The sequence below is a fragment of the Zootoca vivipara genome, chromosome 1 (assembly GCF_965207765.1).
Source record: "Zootoca vivipara chromosome 1, rZooViv2.hap1.1, whole genome shotgun sequence".
In the NCBI taxonomy this organism is placed as follows: domain Eukaryota; kingdom Metazoa; phylum Chordata; class Lepidosauria; order Squamata; family Lacertidae; genus Zootoca; species Zootoca vivipara.
Window position 1 is genome coordinate 111,680,782 of NC_142582.1, and position 26,053 is coordinate 111,706,834.

Here is a 26,053-nt window from a genome sequence, read left to right on the forward strand (position 1 = left end):
GCCCCATGTAGAGCGCCTGCGTACCAGATGGATTTATTACGGCTGTATGCATTCCAGTGCAGAGTTTTCTCAACCAGAGTTGTCACGTTTATTACGGTGGCTGCAATGCAGTGCCCAAACAGATGTGTGGTACCGTCAGCTCTGAAAGCATGGATCAGCTGATTGGAGGGGCTGAGTCCCAGCACTCCACCTGTCAGCAGGTGATCGGCACGATAACAAGTGTTTCCCATCTTCTGGTGGGACTAATCCTTTCAGGCGGTAGCAGGACAGCTCACTGCTGCATGTGTGACAAGGGCATAAACAATACCGCTAATGCGGATATGTGCAATACGCTTCCTGATTGATCCCAGCTCCAACCAGCCCAGGGTCCGAGAAATATTTTTTACAGCAGAAATTTTCATACCTATCACGAAGTATTCCAGTTCTGACATAAGGCTGCCACCATCTAGTAGTAAGAGCTTTGTAGTCACAGAACATGTGGGGCATTCGTAACATTGAGATGATAAGGGGGTAATGGGGCTAATTTTGCTAGGCCTTCTCATCTCTATCCAGAGCCGCAAATAAGCATGCACAATTAGTTGAGGGTACCTAGAGCTGGATCAAGGCCATCTGTTTAGAAGAGAAAGAATGTCAAGAGGGTGGGGATCTTTAGTGCCCGCCTGCAATTCTGATTCCTTTTTCTTCCAATGCATGCAAAGTCATAATATAGATAAGGGGGAAATTAGCCATTTCATTAGTCTCCGAATGTCAGCAAGAGTTTGGTGGCCTTTGTTCAGCTTGCATTTATGTATCCCTCACAGTACCCTTCCCGTTCTTATTCTTAAAGATAAAAAATTGTTTGTTGTCTGTGTTTTAGTTGCTTAGGCAGTATCACTTTTTATACAGCCCCCTCCCAAAAAAAAATTGGTCCCAGTTTTTTTTTAATTAAAAAAATAAATTTTATCAGTGTTTGTAAAGAGAAATACAAAACTTAATATCAAATATCGCTTTTATTCAACATGAATCTGAATAAGATAAAAACATAGAGAAATAATGAGAGGCAGAAAAGAACTTAAAAGAGAATGAGTACATAGTTCTGAAACTAAAGAACTTCCCATTCTTCATCTGTCCGCTATATATATATACAGTGGTACCTCTAGTTATGAATACCTCTACTTACGAATGTTTCTACTTACGAATGGAGCTCCGTCCGCCATCTTGGATGCGGTTTAGATAGGATTTTTTCTACTTACGAATTTTTAGATAGGGTTGCTTCGACTTATGAATTTTTTCTCCCAATGCATTCCTATGGGATTCGACTTACAATTTTCGACTTACAAATGTGCGTTCGGAACGCATTAAATTCGTAAGTAGAGGTACCACTGTAAGCAATAATCACTTCATCCACCCCAATATAACACCCAATAAAACCACTTTGGCCCTAGATTTTTTTAGGTTTGGTTTACATACAGCTGTGTTCTGTTTTCTGTGTTTTCCTTTATCACTTTGTCATTTGTCTTCATAAATACTTCTGCGTCCAGTGGAGACTGGACTACATAGCTGGAGATGTGAGTATGAGTGCAGATTCCCTCCCTTCCATTCTAAATTAGTCCTTTAGTCATACACTGACTAATAAATAAAGGAAGTCGACACAGATTCCATTAAATAGAAGTAAACAAAACAGAATCATTAAAATATGGTATTTTGGGCTGCATCAGATCATTTAGCAACATGAGCTGGACTTGACAAACGCTTTCCTTTTATGAACTTTGAATCACAGTGAAAAATCTCTTGTTTTCCTTTACTGGACAGATGAGCACAACAGCATTGAAAGAAAGAAAGAAAGAAAGAAAGAAAGAAAGAAAGAAAGAAAGAAAGAAAGAAAGAAAGAAAGAGGCGCTCTAAATTTAAATAAGGCACATGGCACCCACTTTACCATTGCTAATAATAATCTTGTTGAGTCACACAAAAATAAAGTCAGACAGTAGCAAGCTGTTCGGTGAGTCCTCCAAAATTCTTGCCAGATGCTTTGTTCATTAAGCACAAGATACCTTAAGTCCAGGAAATATGCAGCACTGTTAATAATACCAAGTTGCTATGTCTAGGGTGACAGATGTTTGGTTTAAATTTGGGTGTTTGGCTGCCACTCACAGGCAAATAATTCTGGAAATGGAATTAGTCAGAAACTGAATTCGTGGAGAGGGTTTGGATTCTTTTTTCCAGTAGTGCTACTAAGGGGCAAACTGTATAGTTCAGGTTCAAACAAGTGTGTTGCTGTTGTTTTCAGTTACTAGCAAATATCCATCTCCTCCAAACCAGGCATGCAGCAGTCGGTGAAAATAACTTTTGTTTTCTTTGTTATTAAGAGACACCAGAAACAATATGGCGGAAGTTCTGCTCAAGTGAGGAAGAAATGCATTGCAGGGGGTTGGACAAGATGACCCACTCTAAGAAATGAAAGTAAGGGTTTGGCAACAGAGGCCACCCACTGAAACCACACGCCAGCAGCAGTTGGGGGCAGAGGCAAAAATGGTTGAAGGCATGAATGTGAATTTTCACTTCGTACTGTAAGCTAGCCGAGACCATGTAGCACCAGTGCTGAAATACCTCCATTGGCTCCCAGTAGGTTTCCGAGCACAATTCAAAGTGTTTGGTGCTGATCTTTAAAGCCCTAAACGGCCTCGGCCAAGTATACCTGAAGGAGCGTCTCCACCCCCATCGTTCTGCCCAGACACTGAGGTCCAGCGCCAAGGGCCTTCTGGCGGTTCCCTCACTGCGAGAAGCGGAGTTACAGGGAACCAGGCAGAGGGCCTTCTCAGTGGTTGGCGCCTGCTCTGTAGAACGCCCTCCCATCAGATGTCAAGGAAATAAACAACTATCTGACTTTTAGAAGACGTGAAGGCAGCCCTGTTTAGGGAAGTTTTTAATGTGTGTTGTTTCATCGTGTTTTTAATATTCTGTTGGGAGATGCCCAGAGTGCCGGGGAAACCCAGCCAGATGGGCAGGGTATGAATAATAATAATAATGATAATAATAATATTACTATTATTACACACACACACACCCCTCTATGTATCCAGGGATACATTTTAAGAGTTCAACAACACATTCCAGACAGGAAAAAGAACTCAGTGGTATGTCTAAGGAGAATCTTGAGGGCCTGCTAGAGAGGCTTAGAGGGCCACATTTGGACCATGAGCCTGAGCTTCCCCACTCTTGCTAGAGTGATCCAAAGCTCCATATCAAATCTCCCATTAACTAGTTTCCTTCGGTCTTTGCCAACTGTAGGAGAGCCTTGCTTTGGGATCCTTTGTTCCCTTCACTGGATTGTCTGGCTAAAATATAATATAGCAGTAAGCAAGTGCAATAAACACCAATCCATTTCTGGCATCAGCTTTCGGGTTATGAAACCATTTGGACTGCACTCCAAAGATTCTTCCTCTTAAAACATTTCATGCAGCAATAGAACAAAACTAGTATGTAAGCGCTTCAAATATTTATTTCCATGGCAAAAATAGACTATGATATAATTCATTTCACATATATTACATATCAAAAAAAACCAAGCCTTTCTGTCTATCAAATACAATTTGTACATTGTTTTACAAACCCCATTTCAATTGTACACGGTTTAAAGCTGAAGAAATTTTACATTTTTTACAGTACTGATTGAGAGAGACACAAAGCAGAGCAAACTTTTTAAAAAACGAAAACAAAACTTTAGCTTGATGCTAGAAAAATAATACTTGAGTAGGAGACATGTGCTACTGTTAAAGGAAAGAAATTTATAAATCCCTGTATACTGGCACACACAAAAAACAAGAAGTGGAAATAGAGCCCAAGATCCAGCATCTTTCACTCACATACAATTAAATCTGAGCACCCAATTATGGCCAATGAGATGTTGAAGTCTCCGAATCTCAGGAAAACTTGCAAGGTCAACCCTGCTCCCCAACAAGCTTCCAGCCCTAGACAGATTCACATATTTCCAGAATGGCATGGGAACTGCTTCTTTGTGGCCCAGTCTCATGTCTTCCCACTACGGTGGAATCGTGCAGATCAGGAGTGCCCTTAATGATGTTGGTAGACTGAAACTCCCATCATCCTTGACCAACGGCCATGCTAGCTGGAAATGATGCAAAGTTGGGAGTCCAGCAACATGGAAGGATCATGCGCAAGACATGGCTCCTTCCCACAGCAAGCACAATACTGGTGTGGGAACAAACGACATCATTTGCCTTACCCATGTAGCCCCTACATAGAAACATGACAGGAGCGGCTGAGAATTGGATATTTTTTGGGGGGGCAATTCCACACTACCGTAGGAGCAAATGAACACAGACTCACATCCTAGCTAGATTAAGCCAGCAGCGAAGTTAAGTTTTGGGCCCAAGAGCCATTCAGGAAAAGGAACCTCACACACCTGTTTTTATAAAAGTTCTCTTACCTTTAGTAAGAAAATGGGTTAGATCACCTGACTGGTCATTTTCCTTCCAGAATCTTCCTTAAGGTTCCGTTTAGATTGTTTCAAACACCCTCGACGCATATTGGGACATTCCAGTGAAATAAAATGGCATGCAACTTCCCTTTATTCATTTAGGAAGATTTTATTTTCAAGCTGTTTCAAAACAGCTGCAGATCTCTAACTCTCTCACCAGTTTTCCATGTCTTGCTTAATCTATAGTAACTGGGTCAAACACTACCTCATTTAGCACCACAGGTCTTTTGGGGGGTGGGAAATTGTGGCACTTTCTTCACAAGACAGCATCATGTCAATGTACGTTTTGGCTACACATACCAAAACAAACAAACAAACAAACCACTTCTATTAAGTTCATTGATTTTGCATTTTTGAGATATGAAATGCAGCTTCAAGGAAATCAGAATCACCGAAAAGGCCAGTTCAGGATAAGTGAGGAAGAAACACACACCCCCTTGTCCATTCACAGCAAGAATGCTCTTTTCTCTTGCCAGAGTTTTGCCAGAGTTCTAAAATATTCACCATTACAGCTTGCATTTCTACCCATCCCAAAATGTTTGGCTGTACAGAGACAGAGGAAAACCAAGGAAACTTCAGTAAAAGACACACTTGGAGATCTCCCTTTCCCATCCCAAAGTCTTGTACATATTCAAAATCCCCCACCCCCACCTCGCACCTCCTATTTTTCCATCCCAAACCACTTTCCTCTGTTTTCAAAAAGCAACTTGCCACGCAATCTAAGCAATGGTTTGCAGGGCAACGGGCTTGCTGTGGGGAGAGACTTGAGCCTCCATTGGTAAGAGACTAGAGTTCTGTGACTCTGTGTTGTGCTTAGAGCAGACACTGGAATATTGCGCCACAAGGTGTTTATGAACTGCACATATTGAAGGGCATGCTTAGTTACGCAGAGGTAGCCAATGCGGTGCTCTCCCTTCCTCCTTGTGCTGTGCAAGCAAGGCTACTAGATAAACAGAGTCTCAGTCCCATTATACAGAAACTATTGCGCCAAACTACATCTCCAGGGAAAGTCCGATACAACCAAGAGAGGAAACACAAACCAGAAAATTAAAAGCAAAATATTAAAAGCAATTCTTTATAGTGAGATTGACCGTTGGCCCTCCAGATGGCGCTGGACTACAGTTCCCAACAGGTCAAGCCTTCTGGCCAATAGGCAGAGACTCTAGGAGTTATAGTTCAACATCTGGAGGGCCCTCAGTTACCCGGCTCTGCTCTTTGGTCTCTGACTTCACGTAAGAAGGCAAGCCCTTCTGACTGCCATATTGTGCATTCAGAACAGTTCCGAATCCCTCTGTGCTGCCTTCCCTGCCTAAATTCATCCCACCTTTCAATGTTGACATATGGACCCTGGCCTGAGGGAAAGCTCTCTTGAAAAAATGCTGCATTTCCAGAATCTATGAATAAAATGCTGAGTCAAGGAATTCAGCCAAAATGCCACAAACTCAAAACTTGCGGAAACTGCTGGTGGTGGTCAACAGCTAAAGGCTGGCAGCAAAAGTGGCTCATCCAGACTGACTTCAAACAGAGAAATGACCAACATAACTGAGTCTACACAGTGTAAATTCGCATCAGTGATATCGAAAGCAGCCAAAGTGTCCGGGCCCAGTGCTCTTGGGCCAGCTCTAAAACATGACGCGAGACCTAATGAGATTCTTCAAGGTATGCCATAAACCTCTTTGGACAGTAGTTTGACCTCATCTCACTGGGGGTGGTACACAGCAAGGACAGGCATGGTCAAAATTCAAGAGAAGAAAAATAATACCTAGAGGCATGTACCTCACACATAGATCAATTTGATTCCTGACTAAAGAGCTCACCACAATCCCAAAAGCACAGCCACAGGTGCTTTGAAACAGCTTATTTACTTATTAAAATAAGTTTATGGTCTAAGTGCCTGTAGAGAGAATGAGCACCTCTCCATTTTAAGCAATTATGGGAAACCTGTTAATTTTGTATCCCTTCCATAGCCATCCAGTTAGAACACTTGCCGTTTCTGGTTCTCCAAGTGATTGCAGACCTATCAAAATGCATACCCCTTCCTTCTTATCTCCTTTCAACGTCACTGAAGGGATTAGATTGAACCTAATATACTTTTTGATTCCCTTGACAGGGGGACATAAAACTAGAAGGGTTGATAGTGCAGCCTCCCTGCTGAAGCATGTAAACCAGTAACCCACTCTCACATACAAGTTCCTCTCACTCACTGACTCCGTCTTAAAAAACTTTTTCTAAAACAAAAAGTAAAAACGACTTAGTAATGGGTATGTCAACCACTTAAAACATACTAGTATGTTTCCCTAGATAAATAAGAGGAAGAAAGTGCTTCAATTTCACCTGCATCCACCTTGATTTCAACCAGTAGTAGCAACCAGTTTTCAATACATATATTTTTGAAAGAATAATACTGAGAATATACTTCATTAATTTTGGAGCTTCTGGGATCTATATACCATATTAGGCAATGCCTTTTCCCTCTTTTGGCCTAGAACTGTAAGCAAAAAGAATTTTCCTTTTCTTAGCTTAAAAAAAAAAGTGCCAGCTGTAACCATTCCTCCTTACTTCTTCATTTTTTTTAAACCTAGCATTCTTTCAAAGCAGACACTGTCCTTGCTCATTTTATGACACTTCAAACTGTACGTGTCATTGTCACTTCCCATTTCTTCCCACTTCCCTCTGCACACTATAAACCAGCAGACTCATCAAACCCCTACTTTCCCCCTTACATATTATATACCTCTGAAATATTGCGCTATTGGGAGTTTTTAGAATAACACAAAAGAAAAAGTTAAGTACAAAAAAAGTAACTGCTTTAAGTGCCATCTTCTTGCAAATGCTGGTTCCAATATGAAATCTGTACATTTCATGAGCGTCTTAAAGTGTGTGTATATATATAAAAATTAGCACTGATTTAAATACAAAATTCAAAGTACAGTGATGCCGTTTGTAACTTCAGGGTGGTACCCAACGAAGTCATAACCAGAGAAAACTCACAGAAATAATAGACTGATTTCAATGGGTCTATTCTGAGTATGCATAGCTTACTGCTGTCAGTTTGCAGGGCACATGTATCTCCCACATGATGTATCTAAACATATACAGTACATGAATATAGTTTCAGGGTTTTTCCTCTCTTCATTCTAAAAGTGGGCTTTAAAAAAAAAAGAATTAAAAATCATCCATCCTTGGTTTTCGAAATGGTGATGTCTTGGTAGGATCCACACTTATTTTGTCTACAGTCACACAGTGTCAGAAGTACACAAAAAGCACTGCATACCAGTACATTATTTAAACACAAACACACACACACACACACACACACACACACACACACACACTCCTTCCTTTCTTGTTCCAACTGCACACGAAGAAGAAAACCCATCCACCCCAAAGTCTTGCTCTGCAGAAACCAGCGAAGCCACTGGACTTGCACTCAGCATCTTCAAACCAAGCCAGAAACGTTGCCCCGGTGGAAGGCAAAACTGCTTTTGTAAACTCTTGCAAACAGCGAAACTTAGGAAGCGTAGTAAGGAAGGCTTATATAAGCCTCGAACTCTTAAGGAATTGGATGAGGACTCCGTAGACAAACGTGTATTGGCACAAGGTCTGCACCATCATCATCCTTTGCTGTCTTAACATATCCAGCATTCTTGGGATGTCCAGTGGCTGCAAAAGAAAGATCAGAATGGAAGACCATCATGCCTGCAAGTCTATAGGTTTCTGCACCAGACAGACAGGCACATTTACAGACTTTAGCTTGGGGATCAGTGAACCTAAGGAAGTGAATGGAAGGAAAGATTCATGTTCCCTTCTTCCCCTTGCTGTACGCTCCAGAGTGCCTTTCTGTAGGGCCAGAGACCTTTCTGAACAATGGGGGAATGGTATGACAGGGAATTGCCCAAAGAGTGGTACCCTAAGACATGTTAAAGAGATGCTTCTCATCTCTTCTTCCTACCAGCATCCCCCTCAACCCAGGTTTTTTTTTGGGGGGGAGGTGTCACAGGTGAGTGTAGGACAGGACAGGAAACCGTCCTTCCATGCTATGAACTGCCCTGAGATCTACAGATGAAGGGAGGTATACAAATTTAATTAAATAATAATATTCTCAGAAGAAATCAGTTTCAATGAGTTTTGTTTTGCAGCTCTATGCATATTGTGTACATAGACTGTAAATAATAGAAGGAGGTGAAAAGTATGCTTTGAAACCTTTGTCTTAAAGTTAGTCATTCCCAGATTGCTAGAACTGGGATGAGTTTCATTAATGCTCCTTGTCTTTGATCCCTGCCAGATCACGCTCTGTTAAAGCCCCAAGAAAGCAAAATTTGGTGATGCAATTGGTAGGCTTTGTTACTCCGCGGCAGGACAGGGATGATGAACAGCAAAAAATTGTGTGTATAAATATGACATCTTGGGGAACCTACCAAGACTACAGCAGCTTTAAGGGTTCACCAGCAACCCCTAGTGCTACTCCTTGACATCATTGCATGGGAGGGGCATGGACTACCCCCACCCCTGCTCTGTGGACCCCCCCTGATCAAACTCCCCAACACATGCACCAGAGTTTTAGAAGGCCAAGAAATAACCTCATTGTGCTCCAAGCAGGCAATCATGATCTCCGACAAGATGACCACACCGGTTCTCCCAACGCCAGCACTGCAATGCACCAGCAGGGGAGGGTTGGGGACTGTAGGATCCGCAGTACTGTTTGTGTGGCGCCGGACTGACTGTATCTCTTCCAAGTATGCTGTCAGATCCAACAGAAAAGAGGAAAGAAGAGAGAAATTATTTAAACCAGGCAATAACACAAGCAAGTACAAAAAGTGGCAGCCAAGTAAGTCAGGGTGGCAGAGAGCGCAATTGAAGCACGTCCACTCAGAACGCAACACCACTCCTGAAGAAGAAGAAGAAGAAGAAGAAGAAGAAGAAGAAGAAGAAGAAGAAGAAGAAGAAGAAGAAGGAAGAAGGAAGAAGGAAGAAGGAAGAAAGAGGAGGAGGAGGAGGAGGAGGAGGAGTTTGGATTTGATATTCCGCTTTATCACTATCCTAAGGAGTCTCAAAGCAGCTAACATTCTCCTTTCCCTTCCTCCCCCACAACAAACACTCTGTGAGGTGGGTGGGGCTGAGAGACTTCAGAGAAGTGTGACTAGCCCAAGGTCACCCAGCAGCTGCATGTGGAGGAGCGGAGACGCGAACCTGGTTCCCCAGATTATGAGTCTACCGCTCTTAACCACTACACCACACTGGTGCTTATAAAGATGCTTATAAGCTACCAGACCCAATTCCACACGCTGCTAATGGATTATAAAGCCCCAAACGGCTCAAGGCCCAAGTATCTGCGGGAGCACCTCAACTCCCATACCACCCAAGTCAATTAATCCTGAAGATCAGGAGGGGGTGGGGAGCCTTACTTCCAGTCCCCGTGAGGATTTGTAGTCGGGAAGCTCACAGAAGGGCTTTCTCCATGGTGAGGCCATGACTCTGGTTTGTTCTCCCCATGGAGTGGCATCTGCTCTGCATCCCCCCCCAAAAAAATTATTTCTATCTCTCCCTTCTCCAAAAGAACTCATGGCAGAACACAGGAGCATTACCAGGTTGTGTCCTGGCCAGCATTTAGCCAGCTCCCTTTCAGGAAGCTTGCCTTATTATGTGCTTTTCAAGACCATGCCCAGATCACACCAAAACTTGACCAAAAGTGGGCAAAGTAAAAACAACACAGATGGGAGTGGGGTACTTCTAGCCACAAAAGACGTTTCCATAGCATCTCTTGACACCTAGTTCCCGAGAAAGGATTCATTTACCACCACAAAAGACAAAAAAAAACCCTCGGAAACACGTACAAAGAAACCCTTTTATGTCCTCTGGGCAGCCATGCTCCGGCCAGTCTGTGTACTGAAGGTGCCAAACCGTTCTCTCTTGCCCCGTGAGGAGGTGCTTGATCTTCAGGCCTGTCGTTGCGTAACAGCCAGAGTCCGTTCGGAATCGGGTGGTGATCTTGAACCTCCCATACGTCACTGTGTTGTGCCTCGAGCCAAGCCGCGGCCAGTATCGGAAGCTTTTCTCTCGGCATCCCTCCTGGAAACATTAAGCTTCGTCAACAGAAAGCTCCCATGTGACCTTCCGCAGAAACATAGTTGTTTCAAAAAGGACTTGTGGTTTATTATTTTCAAAATTTAGATCCCGCTTCTTCCCCCACGCCCCTTCATTCCAACCTCACAACGATCCTGTGAGGTACCATATTGGCCCGAATATAAGCCACACTTTCTTTCCAAATTCTGACCGTGAAAGGTTAAAGTGCGGCTTATATCCGCAACCTTACAAAAATTGGCTTTTGCGATATCGCTGCTGAAACAGATATAAAGCGGAACAAAAAAAATGTTTTATTGCCGATTTGCGAGCTTGAGTGCCTGCGGAATTGTAGCAATTGAATAGCAATTGCGGGCTCGCAAGATCAAGGGCTTAAATTGGCTTGGAGTTACAATTCTACCAACCGCAGCGATTTTCAGCCTGTGACCCAATTTTAAGGGAGCGGCTTATATTCGGGTATTATTTTTCCTTTCTTTCCCCCCCTTAAATTTTTAAGGTGCAGCTTATTTGTGGGTGCGCCTTATATTCAGGCCAACATGGTATGTTGGGGCTAAGAAAGAGGGGCAAGTCCCAAAGTCGCCCAGGGAGTGAAGATTTGAAGCTTGATTTGCCCACTAGCCACTAAACTACATGGGCCCTTCTACACTGCCCTGTCAAACCTGGTCAGTCAAAATTAGACTGGAAGGAAAGGGCCATACCTCAGAGGTAGAGGGTCTGCTCTGCATGCAGAAGGGCCCAGCTTCAAACCCTGGCTTCCCCAGGTACAGCTAAACCTATCAGTGGCTATTGGCCATGATGGCTGTTGCTCTGCCATGTTTCTGAATACCACTTTATGGAAACCACAAGAGGGTAGTGTGCTCCCAGGCTCAAATCCCTCTTGCAGGTTTCCTACAGGCACCTGGAGACCACTGTGAGAACAGGATGCTCAACTAGATGGGCCATTGGCCTGATCCAGCAGGCTCTTCTTATGTTCGTAACTAGAGGTTTTTTCCCCTGAAGCCTTTTTTGTTTTGTTTTTCTGAAAAGTTTGAAAAATTGAAAAAATAATAAATAATTATGGAATGTTTTATTTTAACATGATGAATAAAATGTTTTAAGATAAGGGGTTCAAATATTTTATAAATCATTTTAAAGAAAAATATGTATGGTATCAGGTTATTCTAATTTCTGTTAGGTAGGACAAGCAAGTCCTAGGTTATAAACTGAACATGTTGCATAGCAAACAGTGATGAATGAAAAGATAAATTTCAGTTCCTGTTTGGATACACTATATTTTTAATATGCTAGTTGTGATAATTTTATGCCCATTAAAATTGTCCATAGTTATATTTTATGTTTCTAAAGTAACAGAATGACTTTCAATCTGGAAAAGAAAAAGGAAGTGCTAATATAGGGGGGGAGGGAACCGGGAGAAAACTGGGGTTTTTTCTGAGCTTCAAAATTTTCGGAAATTTTACATCTCTATTCTTAACTGGGGGAAAACTCTGGAGAAATGTGGTCAGTCAGTGTGGACAATACTGAGGAAGATGGACCATTGGTCCACCTTGGTATAAGCTACCCTCCCGTGTTCCTTTGGTCAGTACATTCATACATAATCAAGTCGCTTCATGTTTATTATGCTCTTGCGCAGAGGAAGGTCGTTCAGAGTCAGGGCTATGAAGACAGTAGTTTCCAAGCTTATTTCCTCCCCAGAAGTGTCGCAAGTACCCACCTCTTCTGCAGTCACCATGGTTATAATGGCAACCCCTTGCTCCCACACCATCTGCCAGAAATCTTGGCATGTATTCTGCAAAGGACCTTGGGTAGCAATATAATCCCACTCCATGCCCCCAACGCAGACCTAAGAAAAAGAAAAGACAAAAATTATGCAAGGGATGAGTGGATTGTGAGACTTAAAAGAAAACAGCAGCAACAGGTCTGGAAACCAGGCCTTATGAGGAACGGTTGAAGGAGCTGGATATGTTTAGCCTGGAAACGTGGAGACTGAGAGGAGGAGGAGGAGGAGGAGGAGTTTGGATTTGATATCCTGCTTTATCACTACCCGAAGGAGTCTCAAAGCGGCTAACATTCTCCTTTCCCTTCCTCCCCCACAACAAACACTCTGTGAGGTGAGTGAGGCTGAGAGAGAAGTGTGACTAGCCCAAGGTCACCCAGCAGCTGCATGTGGAGGAGCGGAGACGCGAACCCGGTTCACCAGATTATGAGTCTACCGCTCTTAACCACTACACCACACTGGAGATATGATAACTATCTTAAAGACTGTCACATGGAACAGCCATATTCTCAGGGTATAGGGCAGTATATAAATTCAATAAAACAACAACAACAACAACAACAACAACAACAACAACAACAACGGAAGATGGAGCAGCTTGTTTTCTCCTGCTCCAGAGGGTAGAACTCAAACCATTAGCTTCAAGTTACAAGAAAGGAGATTCTGACTAAACATTAGGAAGAACTTTCTGACAGTGGAATGGACTCCCTCGGGAGGTGGTGGACTCTCCTTCCTTGGAGGTTTTTAAGCAGAGGTTGGATAGCCATCTGTCATGGATGCTTTTGCTGAGATTCCTGCATTGCAAGGGGTTGGACTAGATGACCCTTGAGACCTCTTCCAACTCTACATTCTATAGTTCCGGAAAATACCCAATGTTCCCCATACTCAGAGCAGAACCACTGAAATAAACAGACATGAGTAACTTGGGCTATTAATTTCACTGGATTTGTCAGAGCATGGCAACCATTAGATATCACCCTCTGATTTAAAAATGGAGAGGTGGAAGTCAGTCAGCACAGATCAACCTGTATACCTTTTGTTCCTGCCATATGATTTCCTCTCTTCACATTTAATCCCAAAAATAGACAATTCATACCACCCAGCATATCATAATGATGAGAACAGAACATGGGTAAGGGCCTCTTCCTTGACTGTTGTCACCTTCACGGCAACTAGGAAGCTCAAAATATGCTTGGCAGAGCTATAACCCTCGGGCAGTATCATAATATGCCTCAGATCACTTCAGAGTGAAGGAAGGTTGACTGATAAGCAGGGCCAGCCCAAGACATTTTGCTGCCTGAGGCAAAACAGCAAAAGGTGCCCCCAAGTCAAAGAGCATTGTATGCAAGGCCAGTCTAGGTTTTGTTTCTGGCACCCGAGACAAAAAAAATCCACAATTGCCCCTCTCTGCCAGTGAAAAACAGAAAAATAGTAAATCAGATAACTAAAAATTGTTGCCCTTTCAGGATACCTCAAATCAGCTTCATGAGGCAGCTGCCTCAGTCTGCTTTACGGTAGGGCCCAGGCTTGTGATAAATTCATAATATGGGCCTGCACTAAGTTAGTTCAAAGACAGAGATTCTGAAAAGATCAACTTCCAAGATAATCCCTACCGAGAATAAGCAAAAGGCTCTAAGCTAAAACCTACTTTCTGATAGATACGCTCTGAGGTAGGATAAGTCAAAAGGATCAGAAAATGCAAAGAATGTTGGCTCTCTTTTCCGTCTAGCCTTATGGAAAATAAATGATGGCAAGTGGCATGTTGGATGTACAGCAGATGTTTTAACAGTTCCTTTTGCCCACTAAGAAAAGCAACATTCTCCAGGGCTCCTGCTTCTCTGCACCATCCGTAACACCATCCAGTTAAACAAGCCTATGGCATGCTTTGACTTTTAAAAAAGCGTCTCACAAGAAAGATCATAGATAGGTGAAATAAATCATTCAGGAAAACATTCCCATTGCTTCTTGAGCTCACCTTAATGTGGGAAGCATTGATATAACCCGTATTATTTTCTTTAGTAGGGACCAGCTCTACTCTGGTGTCGTCATAAGGAAGCACATCCTGAAACCTGTTCCTTTCTGCGTTTTCTGGAAGGCGGGCAATTGAGCAGTCCCCATCCAGAAGCCTTTTCTTCTGGATCCGCTCGTATTCTGTAAACACCATCCCTTGTTCCAACCCTTGTTCCAGACTTTTACACTAGAAAGAAAGAACACGTTTTATTGTTTTTCAACAGGTGTCTGCCTCTGTGTGCGTGCTCTATTTTTTAACACACACACACACCCCGATACTTTTAAGTTGCCTTTATATCGGGTGCTCTCAATTAGGCTTATAGACTTTTAAGAACCACACAAACACACACACACAAATTGATTAAAAAGCTGGTGGTTGTAATAAAACTATTATTGTTGTTTATATCTCGCCTTTTTTCTTGACAGGACTCAAGGCAACTTACAGATAAAAACAAGAACCGCAAAGAACATAGAAAAAGAATATTAAAAAGCAGATAAACATTAATAGATTTAAAACTATATACACGCGTAAAATCTGTTTAAAACAGCCGTCCAGCTCATTAATATTAAGATCCAAAACAAAAACGCAACTTAAGGTTTCTGCTTTATAGGGACCCCCCTGGCAATTCTCTACATATCCGCAGAATACAATATCTCAAAACCACAGAGCTGGACCAAGAAGATATACAAAACCAGCAAAAATAAAAAGCACCTGACACTTTCCTTCCAAACTTGGTGCAGAAATAAAACCAAATCCTGATGCCTTTACTTGGATAAAACTTCTGCTTGACGGCAACCAAGATTCTGCAACTATGGGAACTGAATATGAAACCTTTTTAACATACAGCTCAAAGAAAACATCAAACCAACCCGTTCATCATTTGTTGCTCTGGCAGGTTCCTCCTTCCCTTCGTCTGGCAGCGGCAGCCGAGATAACGTCAGTCCATTTAGAGCAGCTAACTTCAAAGGTCCCATTTTTTTGGCTTCGGCTCTGTTCTTTTTCATGACCTGCTGGAAACAAGGCAATCTGACAATGTGCTGCAGCAGAAACCTGGCTCAAATGAAATTGCTAGGGTGGGTGGGGGAGTACGGAGGGGAGGGGGCTCACCCCAAAAAGGGAAGAACCGCCAGCCCTTGCCTCCTCTGGTCAACAGAATCCTACAAACACGGCAGTAGCAAAGCAACATTCTTTCCACCTGGTCTGTCTTCATTCCCCAGGTTTTCGAAACTTCATAGGAAGGATAAACAGACCTTAGGGAGAAAGGATCATTGCAGACAATGGGCTTTCATGAACAGCCACAGGCTACAGTCCAAAAATTAGTGTAGGACAGCAAAATTTTGCACCCAAGTTGCATAGGTCCCAGTGACTTTTATTATTTTCTTCTTGCCCTTCTTTCCCAGCAGCTCAGGATGAGCAGATGTGTGCCTCCTGCTTTCATTTACTCTCACAAAAACAACCCTTTGAGGTTTTTACAGCTGAGGCTAGTATGTATGACTGGCCCAAACTTTGGACCTAGGTCTTCCTTCCCCAACATCAGTATTCTAACTACATTACAGTGGTACCTTGGTTTGCATACGTCTTGATTTGCATACATTTTGGATTACAAACATTTCAAACCCAGAAGTTTGCAACCTTTTTTTTTATTACAACCCATTTTTTTAAATTACAAACAAAAATTTTTTGAGGCCCCATTGGCAAAAGCGTGCTTTGGGTTACAACCTGTTTTGGTTTATAAACGGACCTCCGGAACGGATTATGGTTGTAAACCAAGGTACCACTGTTACTGCACCACATTGCCTTACAGTGAGGTTTGAACAGCTTAAATGTGGCACAACTGGAATCAGTTAGCACAGAGCAGGAATGTGGAACCTGTGGCACTCCAGATGTTGATGAACTACAACTCTAATCATCTCTGCGGCTGATGGGAGTTGGAGTGCAACAAAAACCCTCTCTAGAGGCTCAGGTTCCCCACTCCTGAACTAGACAAATGGAAATTAAGAGGAAAGTGTGAAGGAACATCTGGTATGCTTATTTCATAAAAAAATTATATACCACTTGATTGTAAATTAAATAGCCCGTCAAAGCACTTTACAAAAACACTCTCTTCACTGCCCCCTGACTTCATATACAAAGGTAAGCATGGGACAATCAAACATTCTGCTACAGAAGCAGCAGATTTCCTACTCTCATTTTGCACAGTAGACACAGGAATTTTTACTGTTTTACAGAATTGATCCTGTTTCTGGGACAAAGATGTATTCAGAACATTGTTGCCTTTCAGCCAATATCACATTCTGCAGATTTCCTGCACTTCTGTAGAATCCCAGACTACACACAGCCCTAAATACAAGCTGTCAAATACCTTTCAACATTTAGCTGCCAGAAATTTGAACATTTTTTTATTGGCAGGCAAGTAACATTTCCCAACCCAGAGAATTCAGCCTTTCAACGTCTAGCACACAAGCAAAATGGTGAGACCCCTTAGGATTATGCCAGCTGAGCATGTAAGTTGGCAGGTGATCTTTAATATAAAGTAGAAATTGCAGAGGTTATTGGCTTCCAAACACATCAAGACACAAACTTATTATTTGAAGTGGACTTTATATCCTAGCTTGTTTGGGAGCTATTAATCATATTAACACTCGATGGCATATTCATATGTAAAGCTCACGTTACATGCACGCATATTTTGTATACAGTCAGTTGGCCTGCACAAATCGACAAGTGTACATGCTTCCACACAAACATTTGTACATGTGTAGAGACTGCTTGCCTGTGTTCTGTGTAATGTGTGAACATGCGTCTAGAAAGACAAAAGAGGAACATCCTAGAGAAACTCACCCCTAAAGGAGGAAGCCCTTCCACTATGTTCTTCTTCCCGGAAAGCAATTCAGACACAGGCCTCTTCTTTATGGAATCCTTCCGCACCCTGTACCTTGCAGACATTGTTAAGTCAGACTCTGACACAGACGGAGTCAGCAGCCCATCGCCTCTTCTCTGTACCTGAGTGTCAGCCACGATGTGGGAAGGACTCACATCTTTTACTCTCTCGGTCTCAGTAATATGCAACTTGGGTTCGTGTATGTGCAAAGGGCCAGGGTGTGAAGTGACGGAGCTGTAGGGGTAGTTCAGTAAGGATTCAGAAGGATAGCATCCCATGACAGAAGGAAGTTGGGGTTTCCCGTTGACGAAGGGAGAGAGGGTTGCACTGGCCTTGTGTTCGTCTTCAAATTCTTCCTCTTCCTCGCTGCTGTGAATCAGCATAGTGGCATCTGAAAGAGATTTCTTGTGTCCATAGCTCACATTTTCCTCTTGCTCCTCATTTTCCTCTTGTTTCATCCTCTCCAAGAAAACAGTGGGCTGTGAGCTGGCAAGTATAACCTTTGGAGGGGCCACATCTGCGGCTGATGCCGACATGGTCCTCTCTTTAATCCTCATGGCCTCAAAGTTGTGGGCCAAGCCAGCTATCTCAATACTGTTCCTCTTCTGCAGCTGAGCATGCCGGGCCGACGTCAAGGGCTCGCTCACTTCCTGGAGGGAATGTGCAACGGGTAGACTGTCTTCCTGAAACGTCTGGACCGAGTGATGGACCCGCCGGGTAATGAGATCCGGGTTGCTGCTGCTGATGTAGAGGTGCCGAGAAAGGTCCGGTGTGCTGTTGGCGGGTCTCGGGTGAGGGTAAGGAGGAGGGGGGCGATACACTTGAGTCTTCATGATGTTTGGCGCAGGGTACTCCTGGGCCTGTAACTGAACGTTCGTCAGTTCAGGGACGCTCACTGCTCCAACCACCAGGCGCCTTTCGGCAGGATAGGGGTAGGGTGACTGGCTGTGGAAACTGTAATTCAGGTTGAACGGGTAGTGGCCAGAATGAGGGGAGGTGAAATTGGCGTGTTCTCGGATTTCAGGCTGGCTGTAAACCATGGCGTCGGGTCTACTGTAGGCGTAGGAGTTGCCAATGTTAAGGTTCCTCATCGAGTGGCTCTGCTTGTCCGAGTGTATCATTCCCCGGTTAAGCTGCTTCATCACCGTCTCATAATCCGGGGTAGGCCGATACGAAGGCGGTATAAGGGCACTGTGCCGGTGTGACGGGACGTAATCAGACCGGAGGACGTCGCTGCCGGTGATGCTCGGGTTGGAGGACATGGGCGACGGCTGCATGTAGTGTTGTGGGTTATTCAACGAGTTTGTGCTGTGAGCGCTGTAGACGCTGCCGTTGCGGATTCTGCCATTGTAGTCATGCGGCGCCCTGTCCAGGCTGGTCTGAGAGTGGCAGTAATAGCCGTTCTGGTTATTCCCATAGAGGTTATCTGAAATACACAAATTAGGGTCCATTTATAGCCACCCGCAGAAGCTTCAAAAAAAGGCACGTAATAGTTGTTAACAAAGTGTCAACCTTCCCCCTCCTCCATGTGCATTGTGTGCTTTTAGATCGGTAACAGAATCGTGCCTCTCTCCATATCAGCAAATTAATCTGACAATTTCATGGTCAACAACTAAAATGGGCTGAATATCTAATTTCAATCCACTGCACAGAACAGCCTAAACATAAGAATGGGCTGATGGATCAGGCAGTGGCCTATATAAATCCAGTATCCTTTTCTCACACTAGGTGTAACAGGAGAAGCCTACAAGCAGGACCAGAGCACAAGAGCACTCTCCTGTCCTGTGGTTTCTGGCAACTGGTATTCAGAAGCATTACTGCTTCCAACTGTGGGGAGGGAACGTAGCTAATGGAAGAGCCCAATAAGTCCCCAACCTTGCAATATTACCCAGCTTCAATTTCCAGTACCTCCAGTTTTAAGGAGTAGGTAGCAAATGGTGGGTCATACCTTAGCCTGAGATCCTACTGCCGATCAAAATAGGCAGTGTTAATCTAGATCAGTGTTTCTCAAACTTGGATCTCCAGCTACAAATCCCATCATACCTGATCACTGGTCCTGCTGGCTAGGAATGATGGGAGTTGTAGTCCAACAGCAGCTGAAAGACCCAAGTTGGGGAAACTCTGGTCTAAATGAACAAGTAGGCTGTCCTAGCATAAGACAACAGATACATGACAGGTCCATGTGCAATGTCAAAGCATAGATAAAACAAACCAAGGCTTATAAGTATTAAAAAAAAACATGACTGCAGTTTGTGGTGTGCTAGCAATTAACAAACCACAGTTAAACCATTGGGCATGGTTCAATCAAACAAATCAAACAATCAAACAAATCACGGTTCAATAATCCATTGTTAATAAACCGCGGCTTGGTGTTACATGCAAATCAGGTCACATTCTCCCATCCAGGCACTGACTGCATTGCTAACATTAATAACAGTATATTAATTCTTAATAACATTAGTAACAGTATAATGACCTCCCAGTCTCTTCTCTACCACTTCCAATTCAATAATGTAATTTTCCTCAAACCCCTTTATTGGCAGAGTAAAATATTGAAGTTTCCCAAGCACCTTAAACCTTTACCTTGGGAAGATGTATACTGGTCTGCGTAGGGTCCGTTGTAGTGCAACTGAGGTGGTGGCGGAGCCATCATATAAGGCTGCGGCGGTTTGGGCTGCTAAAAAAAAAAAAGATGTTATAGAACTAAGTGGAGATCTACACAAAATTATGATTATATATATATATACACACACACACACACACACACACACACACACACACACATATATATATATATATATATATATATATATATATATTTAAATACCTTTTGGAAGCTGCCCAGTCAGATGGGCGGGGTACAAATAATAAAATTATTATTAAAATTATTTTTATTATAACTTAAAAGCACTCCAGTATGCATGAAGTGTTATTTGCAAGCACTTGCTGCCTCACACATCTCGCTGGCGGAAGAGAGCTGTACATAAAAAGGAAGGTTCATTCTAACTGGCTAACTTATTTAGGGTTGCCATATTTCAAAAAGTGACAGCAAAATCTGAAAAAAATATATCAAGTTTTTGGCCAAAGTCGTTGAGGTTTCATTTTTGTTTCGTTTTTTGCTAAATCTTTTTTTTAAAAGAAAAGGAAGTATTTGCGCTTTATTAAAGGAAATTTGCCCAAATTTACACTTCTGACATGGGTTGCCATACATCAGGATTTCCCCAGACATTAAAGCAATTTCTGCCCAGACACTGTTTCCAACAGCTGAATCCCAGCTATGTCTGGGAAATTCCGGACGTATGACAACCCTAACTTACTAGAAGTGAATAGGATGCCCACAGCTGCAGGATGGGGTGGGGGGAAGCCTACACCTATTGGAATCCCCATGTCTGCAAGAAAACTGCTGAATCAGGCAAACACAACCTTAGGTAGCTAAAACGCATCTCTTGAAGTTGACAGGGCACAGCCAAGAGCACCCGCCAATCACCCAATTAGCAGTATCTGTGTTAAACCAATAAGCATGTAACAGCCAACTCAAGGCTATTATGAAGAAATTACTCACTCCAGTTGTGCAAAACCTGGATTATCCAATAGAGTCGGTACAGTATAGCAAAACTAGCCTTTGTACCTTAACAAAGAAGAACCTACTACGCTGGCTGCTGAGTCACAGTGTGATATGAGGACATGAGTGTGGACAGCTTCCTCCCAACAAAAAAACATCTAGAAGCTTATATTTTATTTTAATTAAAGGGATTAGCTTAAAAGCAGGAATATTCACAGAATAATCCAAACTGATTCGTTGTCAGAGTCATTGGTCATTCAGAATCAGATAGAGGCATGGGATGCAAATGCAATTTGGTGAATGAAATATGGCTCTTGAATTCATTATAGCAGTAATGGGGAGTGTCTGTTGGATTCTAAGGAAGCCCTGAGACCTAAAGACATTGGCGCTTTATTGCCATTGTCCTCCCTGGAAGCAAAAAAGTTGGGTTAAGTGGAAACTGACAAGTGGATGGCAGAGGCAGACCCTGACTAGACTATTTTCAGGTATTTCAAGCTGCAAATGTAGATGAAACAAGCCAGTCTGTTTAGGCTTTTGCAGGATGTGCTGTTCAGAGTCATCTCTTCAAATTCAGGAGGATTAACACTGATCTGTGCAAAGTTTCGTGAGGCAGAGGAAACAGCTGGTCATGGAATATGGGATTGTTTGACCCTGTCCATAAACATAATGAATTGGGCACTGCAATTTTGTCTTTGGGGGCTGTGCTTTAGAACAAAAAATGTCTTTGGGGTCTGAGGGTAAAGACTTTGTGGAAGTTTTTGACAGATACAAGCGAGTTTAACTGAGGTGCAGAAACTGCTAAAGCCAGCAGGTGGTGGTAATGGGGCCTCTTTTATGGCTTTGCAATGCCATTAAATACTTTGTAGGATTTAATGATATGGTATGAGATTAAATAATGATATGGTATGAGATTTAATGGTAGAAGGTAAAGTGCTCAGATTTTTTTTATTTCTAATTGACTTTGATGGGCTATTCAAATATTCATGACTATACCATATTTCTATTAAGAGCGTATTTCAAATCCATAGGCCTTCTATCACATAGGAGTCAGCAGCCCATTCACCACAAAGGAAATTGGTCCTTTCTAGCTTTTTTCTAGTTTCTCCTATCGACAGCCCTTCAACCAATGAGAAACTTTTCCCCCTTAATTAATAACCTTTTAAATGAAACCTCAAAGAATAAAAAAGAGCTTGGAGCTAAAGACCTTACCAGAGACATCCTGGAGGAAGACCTCCTTCTAACCGGATTCACGGTCACCGCCTGAGCTTGTCTACAAAGCAAAGTTACACACTTAAAAACAGATGTTTAAGTAATGTCATTGACAGTGCGGTCCTATGTATGCATACTCAAAAGTAAGTCTCACTGTGTTCAAAGGGACTTCCCCCCCCCCAGTCAAGTGTGTTTAGGCTTGTAGTCTTGGGGACAAAAAGTGTGAAGTGCTTGTTACTCCATTGTAAGAGAGGCCGCCAAGAAAGGCAAATGGAATAAGATGTTGTGACTTTAACATCCTTTCCCCATCAGGAAACGGTGGCATTAAAGCTCATCTTGCATGTATTGCATTAATGCCAGGAATTCAAAGAGAGGACAACTCAGATTTCCAGAAATCTGCTGGAAGGAGACAGTAGCATTTTGCTTGGCAATCTAATACAGTATTCCTCAAGCAGTCCTGCCCATACTGTAGCTGTATTCAGAGTTAGTGAATCCCCAAGTAAACCTTAAACACACCTGGTTCTTTGTCTTTATTAGATAGATCAGGCTGCTCAATTTACTACTTTGGCTCAGTTTATCTCTGAGTGGCTCAAGCATGCTGGTAACAGTGGAGTTGTTTGAGAGCTGTCCTTGTTTGAAGAGGCACACCCATGCCCAACAATAAGCCCTGCCTGGCTTGTATGGTAGGACACACTCCTGCCGCACTCCTGCAATATGGCAGAGACCTTATCCAGGAATTTTGTAGCCTCACCTCTTGCAAACAGCAAGGCCAGCAGTCAACAGAGATGGGGCTTGTAGCAACATATCAAGGACTGTAAGTTATCTACTGATGGCTTAAGCATAACTGCCTGCCCTTTTCAATCCATTTCAGTTCTTTCCTTCTGTACCCCCTCCAGATCCTCCCAGTTTAATTTGTTTCCCCCATCTGCTCTGGGCTCATCTGCTGCAGCAAGCGACAGGGAAGAGAACCACAGGGAAGAGAACCACCACGTCGAAAAGTAAGACATGGGCGCTTCCTGTAGCTCATTCATGACACACCAGCATTAACTGATCCATCAGGTCTCAGGGCACTTTCTGCTTCAGTTGTTGCAGAAAGTTCCAGCTGTGCTCCTTGCCAGATGCAGCTACTGGCCAAAAAGAACAGATAATGGGTATTTTGGAGGCTGCAATGCAGAGACTCCTGGTCTAATCACTCCTGTGACAATGGGAATAAATCAGGTTGTGACCTGTGCAGAACCTTCCACAAGGCATACCCCACTTCTTGCATAAATTGGTCCTATGGTGCACATTATCACTTCACTAACTTATGCTGAATTTGGGGATCATGCCACTTCATTCATCTTTCTGTCCCATCCGGCATGTTCAGTTTGTAACAGCACAAGCCCATGCCCAGTGCTATTTTCCTAGAAAAAGAGGTGCTGGAACTCAACATGAACGCCTCCCTGCACTTGAGAGGTGCAGAAACTGAGTATCGGCTGAAAAAAAGCCATGCCCATGCCAACCTTAGATATGCTTGGCCTGAATCCAAAGCAATTCTTTCACCCCACCCTCATAGCCTGCTCATGTGTTTAATGCCATATGGAGGGAGGCGGAGGGAGGGGCATTTTGCGCCCCCCCCCCCGTATAACAATAAGAAGACCCTGCTGGACCAGGCTTATGGCCCATCCCGTTCCCGCAGCAGCCAATCACATGCCTATGGGAAGCCCAAAAGCAGAACTCAAGTGCTTCCTCGCAACATCTGATGCCCAGCAAAGATATTCAGAGATACGCTGCCTCCAAGAGTTGAGCAATGCATGACTGCATTGTGTTGGTATCATGGGAACTAACAGGGGAGCAGTACAAATACGTTGCATGCAAAGAACACAAAAGGAAAGAAAGAATGTTTACTGGCTCACCCTTTGAGCAGAGAAGGACGAGAAAGGATTGGAAAGCGTGGAAAGGAAAGAATGAGGAAAGATTTCTGAGAGCCTTCCTCAGGCGGAGAATCTGGGGAGTCTCTAAAGACAAGGCACATGCAGACAAAATGTAGACAATGAAACAACACATTTATAACAAAAAGGATGCTTATCAATGGAGGAGACATTTCAAGAGACTGTCAAGTGGGCTCCTCAAGGGGGCTTCTATGGTCATGATCACCCAAGTCCCTCCTATAATCACAAATTAAAAAGATAAAGCAAAGTCTATAGGAAAATGATTTGATTAGTCTATGACAGGGATGGAAAACATGTGGTTTCTGAGGTCATGTGTTTTTGGACAGCAGGCATGAGTTAGGAGTCAAAGAGTCTCTGTTCCTGTTTCACAGCAAGTAAGTTCCTAGTCCACACGGCTAGAAGAAAAAATGCTAGTTGTGTATCTTAAAGAAACATGGACAGACAAAACGATGCTCAACTGCATCACAGTTTCCCCACCTCAAATCTCATTGTATTTGAAACCCAACAGAAGGGAGGAGATAGATTTATTTGGCTGTGTGTGGTTTTTTAAGGCACTTGAGCTAGTGTTGTCGACACCCGACATTTATTACACCATAATATTGCAAAGCAATAATAAACAGATCGTGTTCACAGTAATAAAATAAACTATTTATTATTATATTTTTAGATCAACCTTCAAAAAAAAATTCCCATAAAAGTGTTCTGGTAAAATGATAATGAAAATTATAAGTAATTTCTTGAAATAAGGGATCGGCAGACCGGAAGTAGCGCTGCCGCTACTTCCGGTCTGGGTAGAGCAGCACCAGAAGTCACTTCTGAGCATGCTCCGCCCAGTTCCAAAATGGCCGTCGCTCCAGAAATAGCTTCTGCGCATGTCCAGAGACCCCAGACATGTGCAGAAGAAGCCTCCCCCGGCCGGTAAGTAAACTGGGGGGAAACAAAAAACCCCGTTTTTCCAGCTGGAAACGGCTGGAAAAACGGGGGCTTCCCAGGGAATACGGGAGAATTGGCAGCTATGGTCTCAGGAGTCTGCACTCAGAAACAAAGCTATTTGGTTAAGGTGTTCAAGTAGGAAATTACAGAATATAAATTAATATGGAGAGAGATTCACTAAAGGATTATTATACTTACAGGCTACATTTATTTAGTCTATAAAATTTGTGCCTGGCCACACACATCCTCCAGACATATTTTGCCGTTTCCATGTCTTCCTGTTAAACAAAAGAGATTGTATGTAAGACAAAATGAGTGGCTAGATGCATCTCTTTTAAATCACTTTCCTACTAAGAGGATTCTTAGGAACAAATTAAGGGCCTGCTTTGGCCTATCTTCATGCTGCATAAACATCAAGGACAGTGGAAAGGAACAGAAACCTACTCAGCCATTGTTGTTATTAATTAAATTTATATACAGCCCCTTCATCTGAAGATCACTGGGCTATTTACAACATAAAAATTGAAAAGGGAAACTCAAAATACACAACATAACAACAACAACAACAACAAAGAAAAAACACCACTAAGCCTGGCCCCCCAAAACACATTTAAAAGACCACAGTTCAGGTCTACAAAGGTCTGATATCTAAAAGCCAACAGATGATTTATGCCAGGCATCCCCAAACTACGGCCCTCCAGATGTTTTGGACTGCAATTCCCATCTTCCCCGACCACTGGTCCTGTTAGCTAGGGATCATGGGAGTTGTAGGCCAAAACATCTGGAGGGCCGCAGTTTGGGGATGGCTGATTTATGCCTTCTTTCTCATGCCATACATTTTATTTAAAATGCATATAAATAAAATCTCACTCACAGTTTGGAACTGGATCGTCTCTTCTTTATTTGCCAATTCTAATGCAAAAAAGGACTTGTTGTGGGACATGTTCGCAATGTCATGCCACCTAGGCAGGAGTAAGGAAAGAAGAGAGTGTAAGAGAGACAGGGAGAAAGAGAGAGAGAGAGAGAGAGAGAGAGAGAGAGAGAGAGAGAGAGAGAGACCTCCATAGAATCATAGAGTTGGAAGAGACCACAAGGGCCATCCAGTCCAACCCCCTGCCAAGCAGGAAACACCATCAAACATTCACAAAGGCCTCACAAAGCACTCTGCTTTAACTGCATGTATAAAAGAGGGGA

The 26,053-nt window shown here is 43.0% G+C and overlaps 1 protein-coding gene across 10 annotated transcripts in view; it reads right to left on the bottom strand.

The window, feature by feature from the left end:
- Window positions 1-3,460: 3,460 nt before the first annotated feature.
- Window positions 3,461-26,053, bottom strand: part of PTPN21 (protein tyrosine phosphatase non-receptor type 21) — a 49,841-nt gene continuing 27,248 nt past the window's right edge. For 2 of the 10 annotated variants that reach the window (XM_035107633.3, XM_088655070.1), the window contains exons 9-19: window positions 25,734-25,821; window positions 25,058-25,137; window positions 21,996-22,056; window positions 19,808-19,901; window positions 17,185-18,650; window positions 15,213-15,353; window positions 14,308-14,529; window positions 12,270-12,398; window positions 10,312-10,546; window positions 9,058-9,218; window positions 3,461-8,140 (exon numbers count right to left, since the gene is read on the bottom strand). In XM_035107633.3, the coding sequence (XP_034963524.3) occupies window positions 8,012-8,140; window positions 9,058-9,218; window positions 10,312-10,546; window positions 12,270-12,398; window positions 14,308-14,529; window positions 15,213-15,353; window positions 17,185-18,650; window positions 19,808-19,901; window positions 21,996-22,056; window positions 25,058-25,137; window positions 25,734-25,821 (2,806 nt within the window). In that variant the 3' untranslated portion in view covers window positions 3,461-8,011. Of the gene's footprint in view, window positions 8,141-9,057; window positions 9,219-10,311; window positions 10,547-12,269; window positions 12,399-14,307; window positions 14,530-15,212; window positions 15,354-17,184; window positions 18,651-19,807; window positions 19,902-21,995; window positions 22,057-23,890; window positions 23,993-25,057; window positions 25,138-25,733; window positions 25,822-26,053 lie in introns of all 10 variants that reach the window. The other 8 variants (XM_035107651.3, XM_088655086.1, XM_088655063.1 and 5 more) reach the window with 7 other exon arrangements.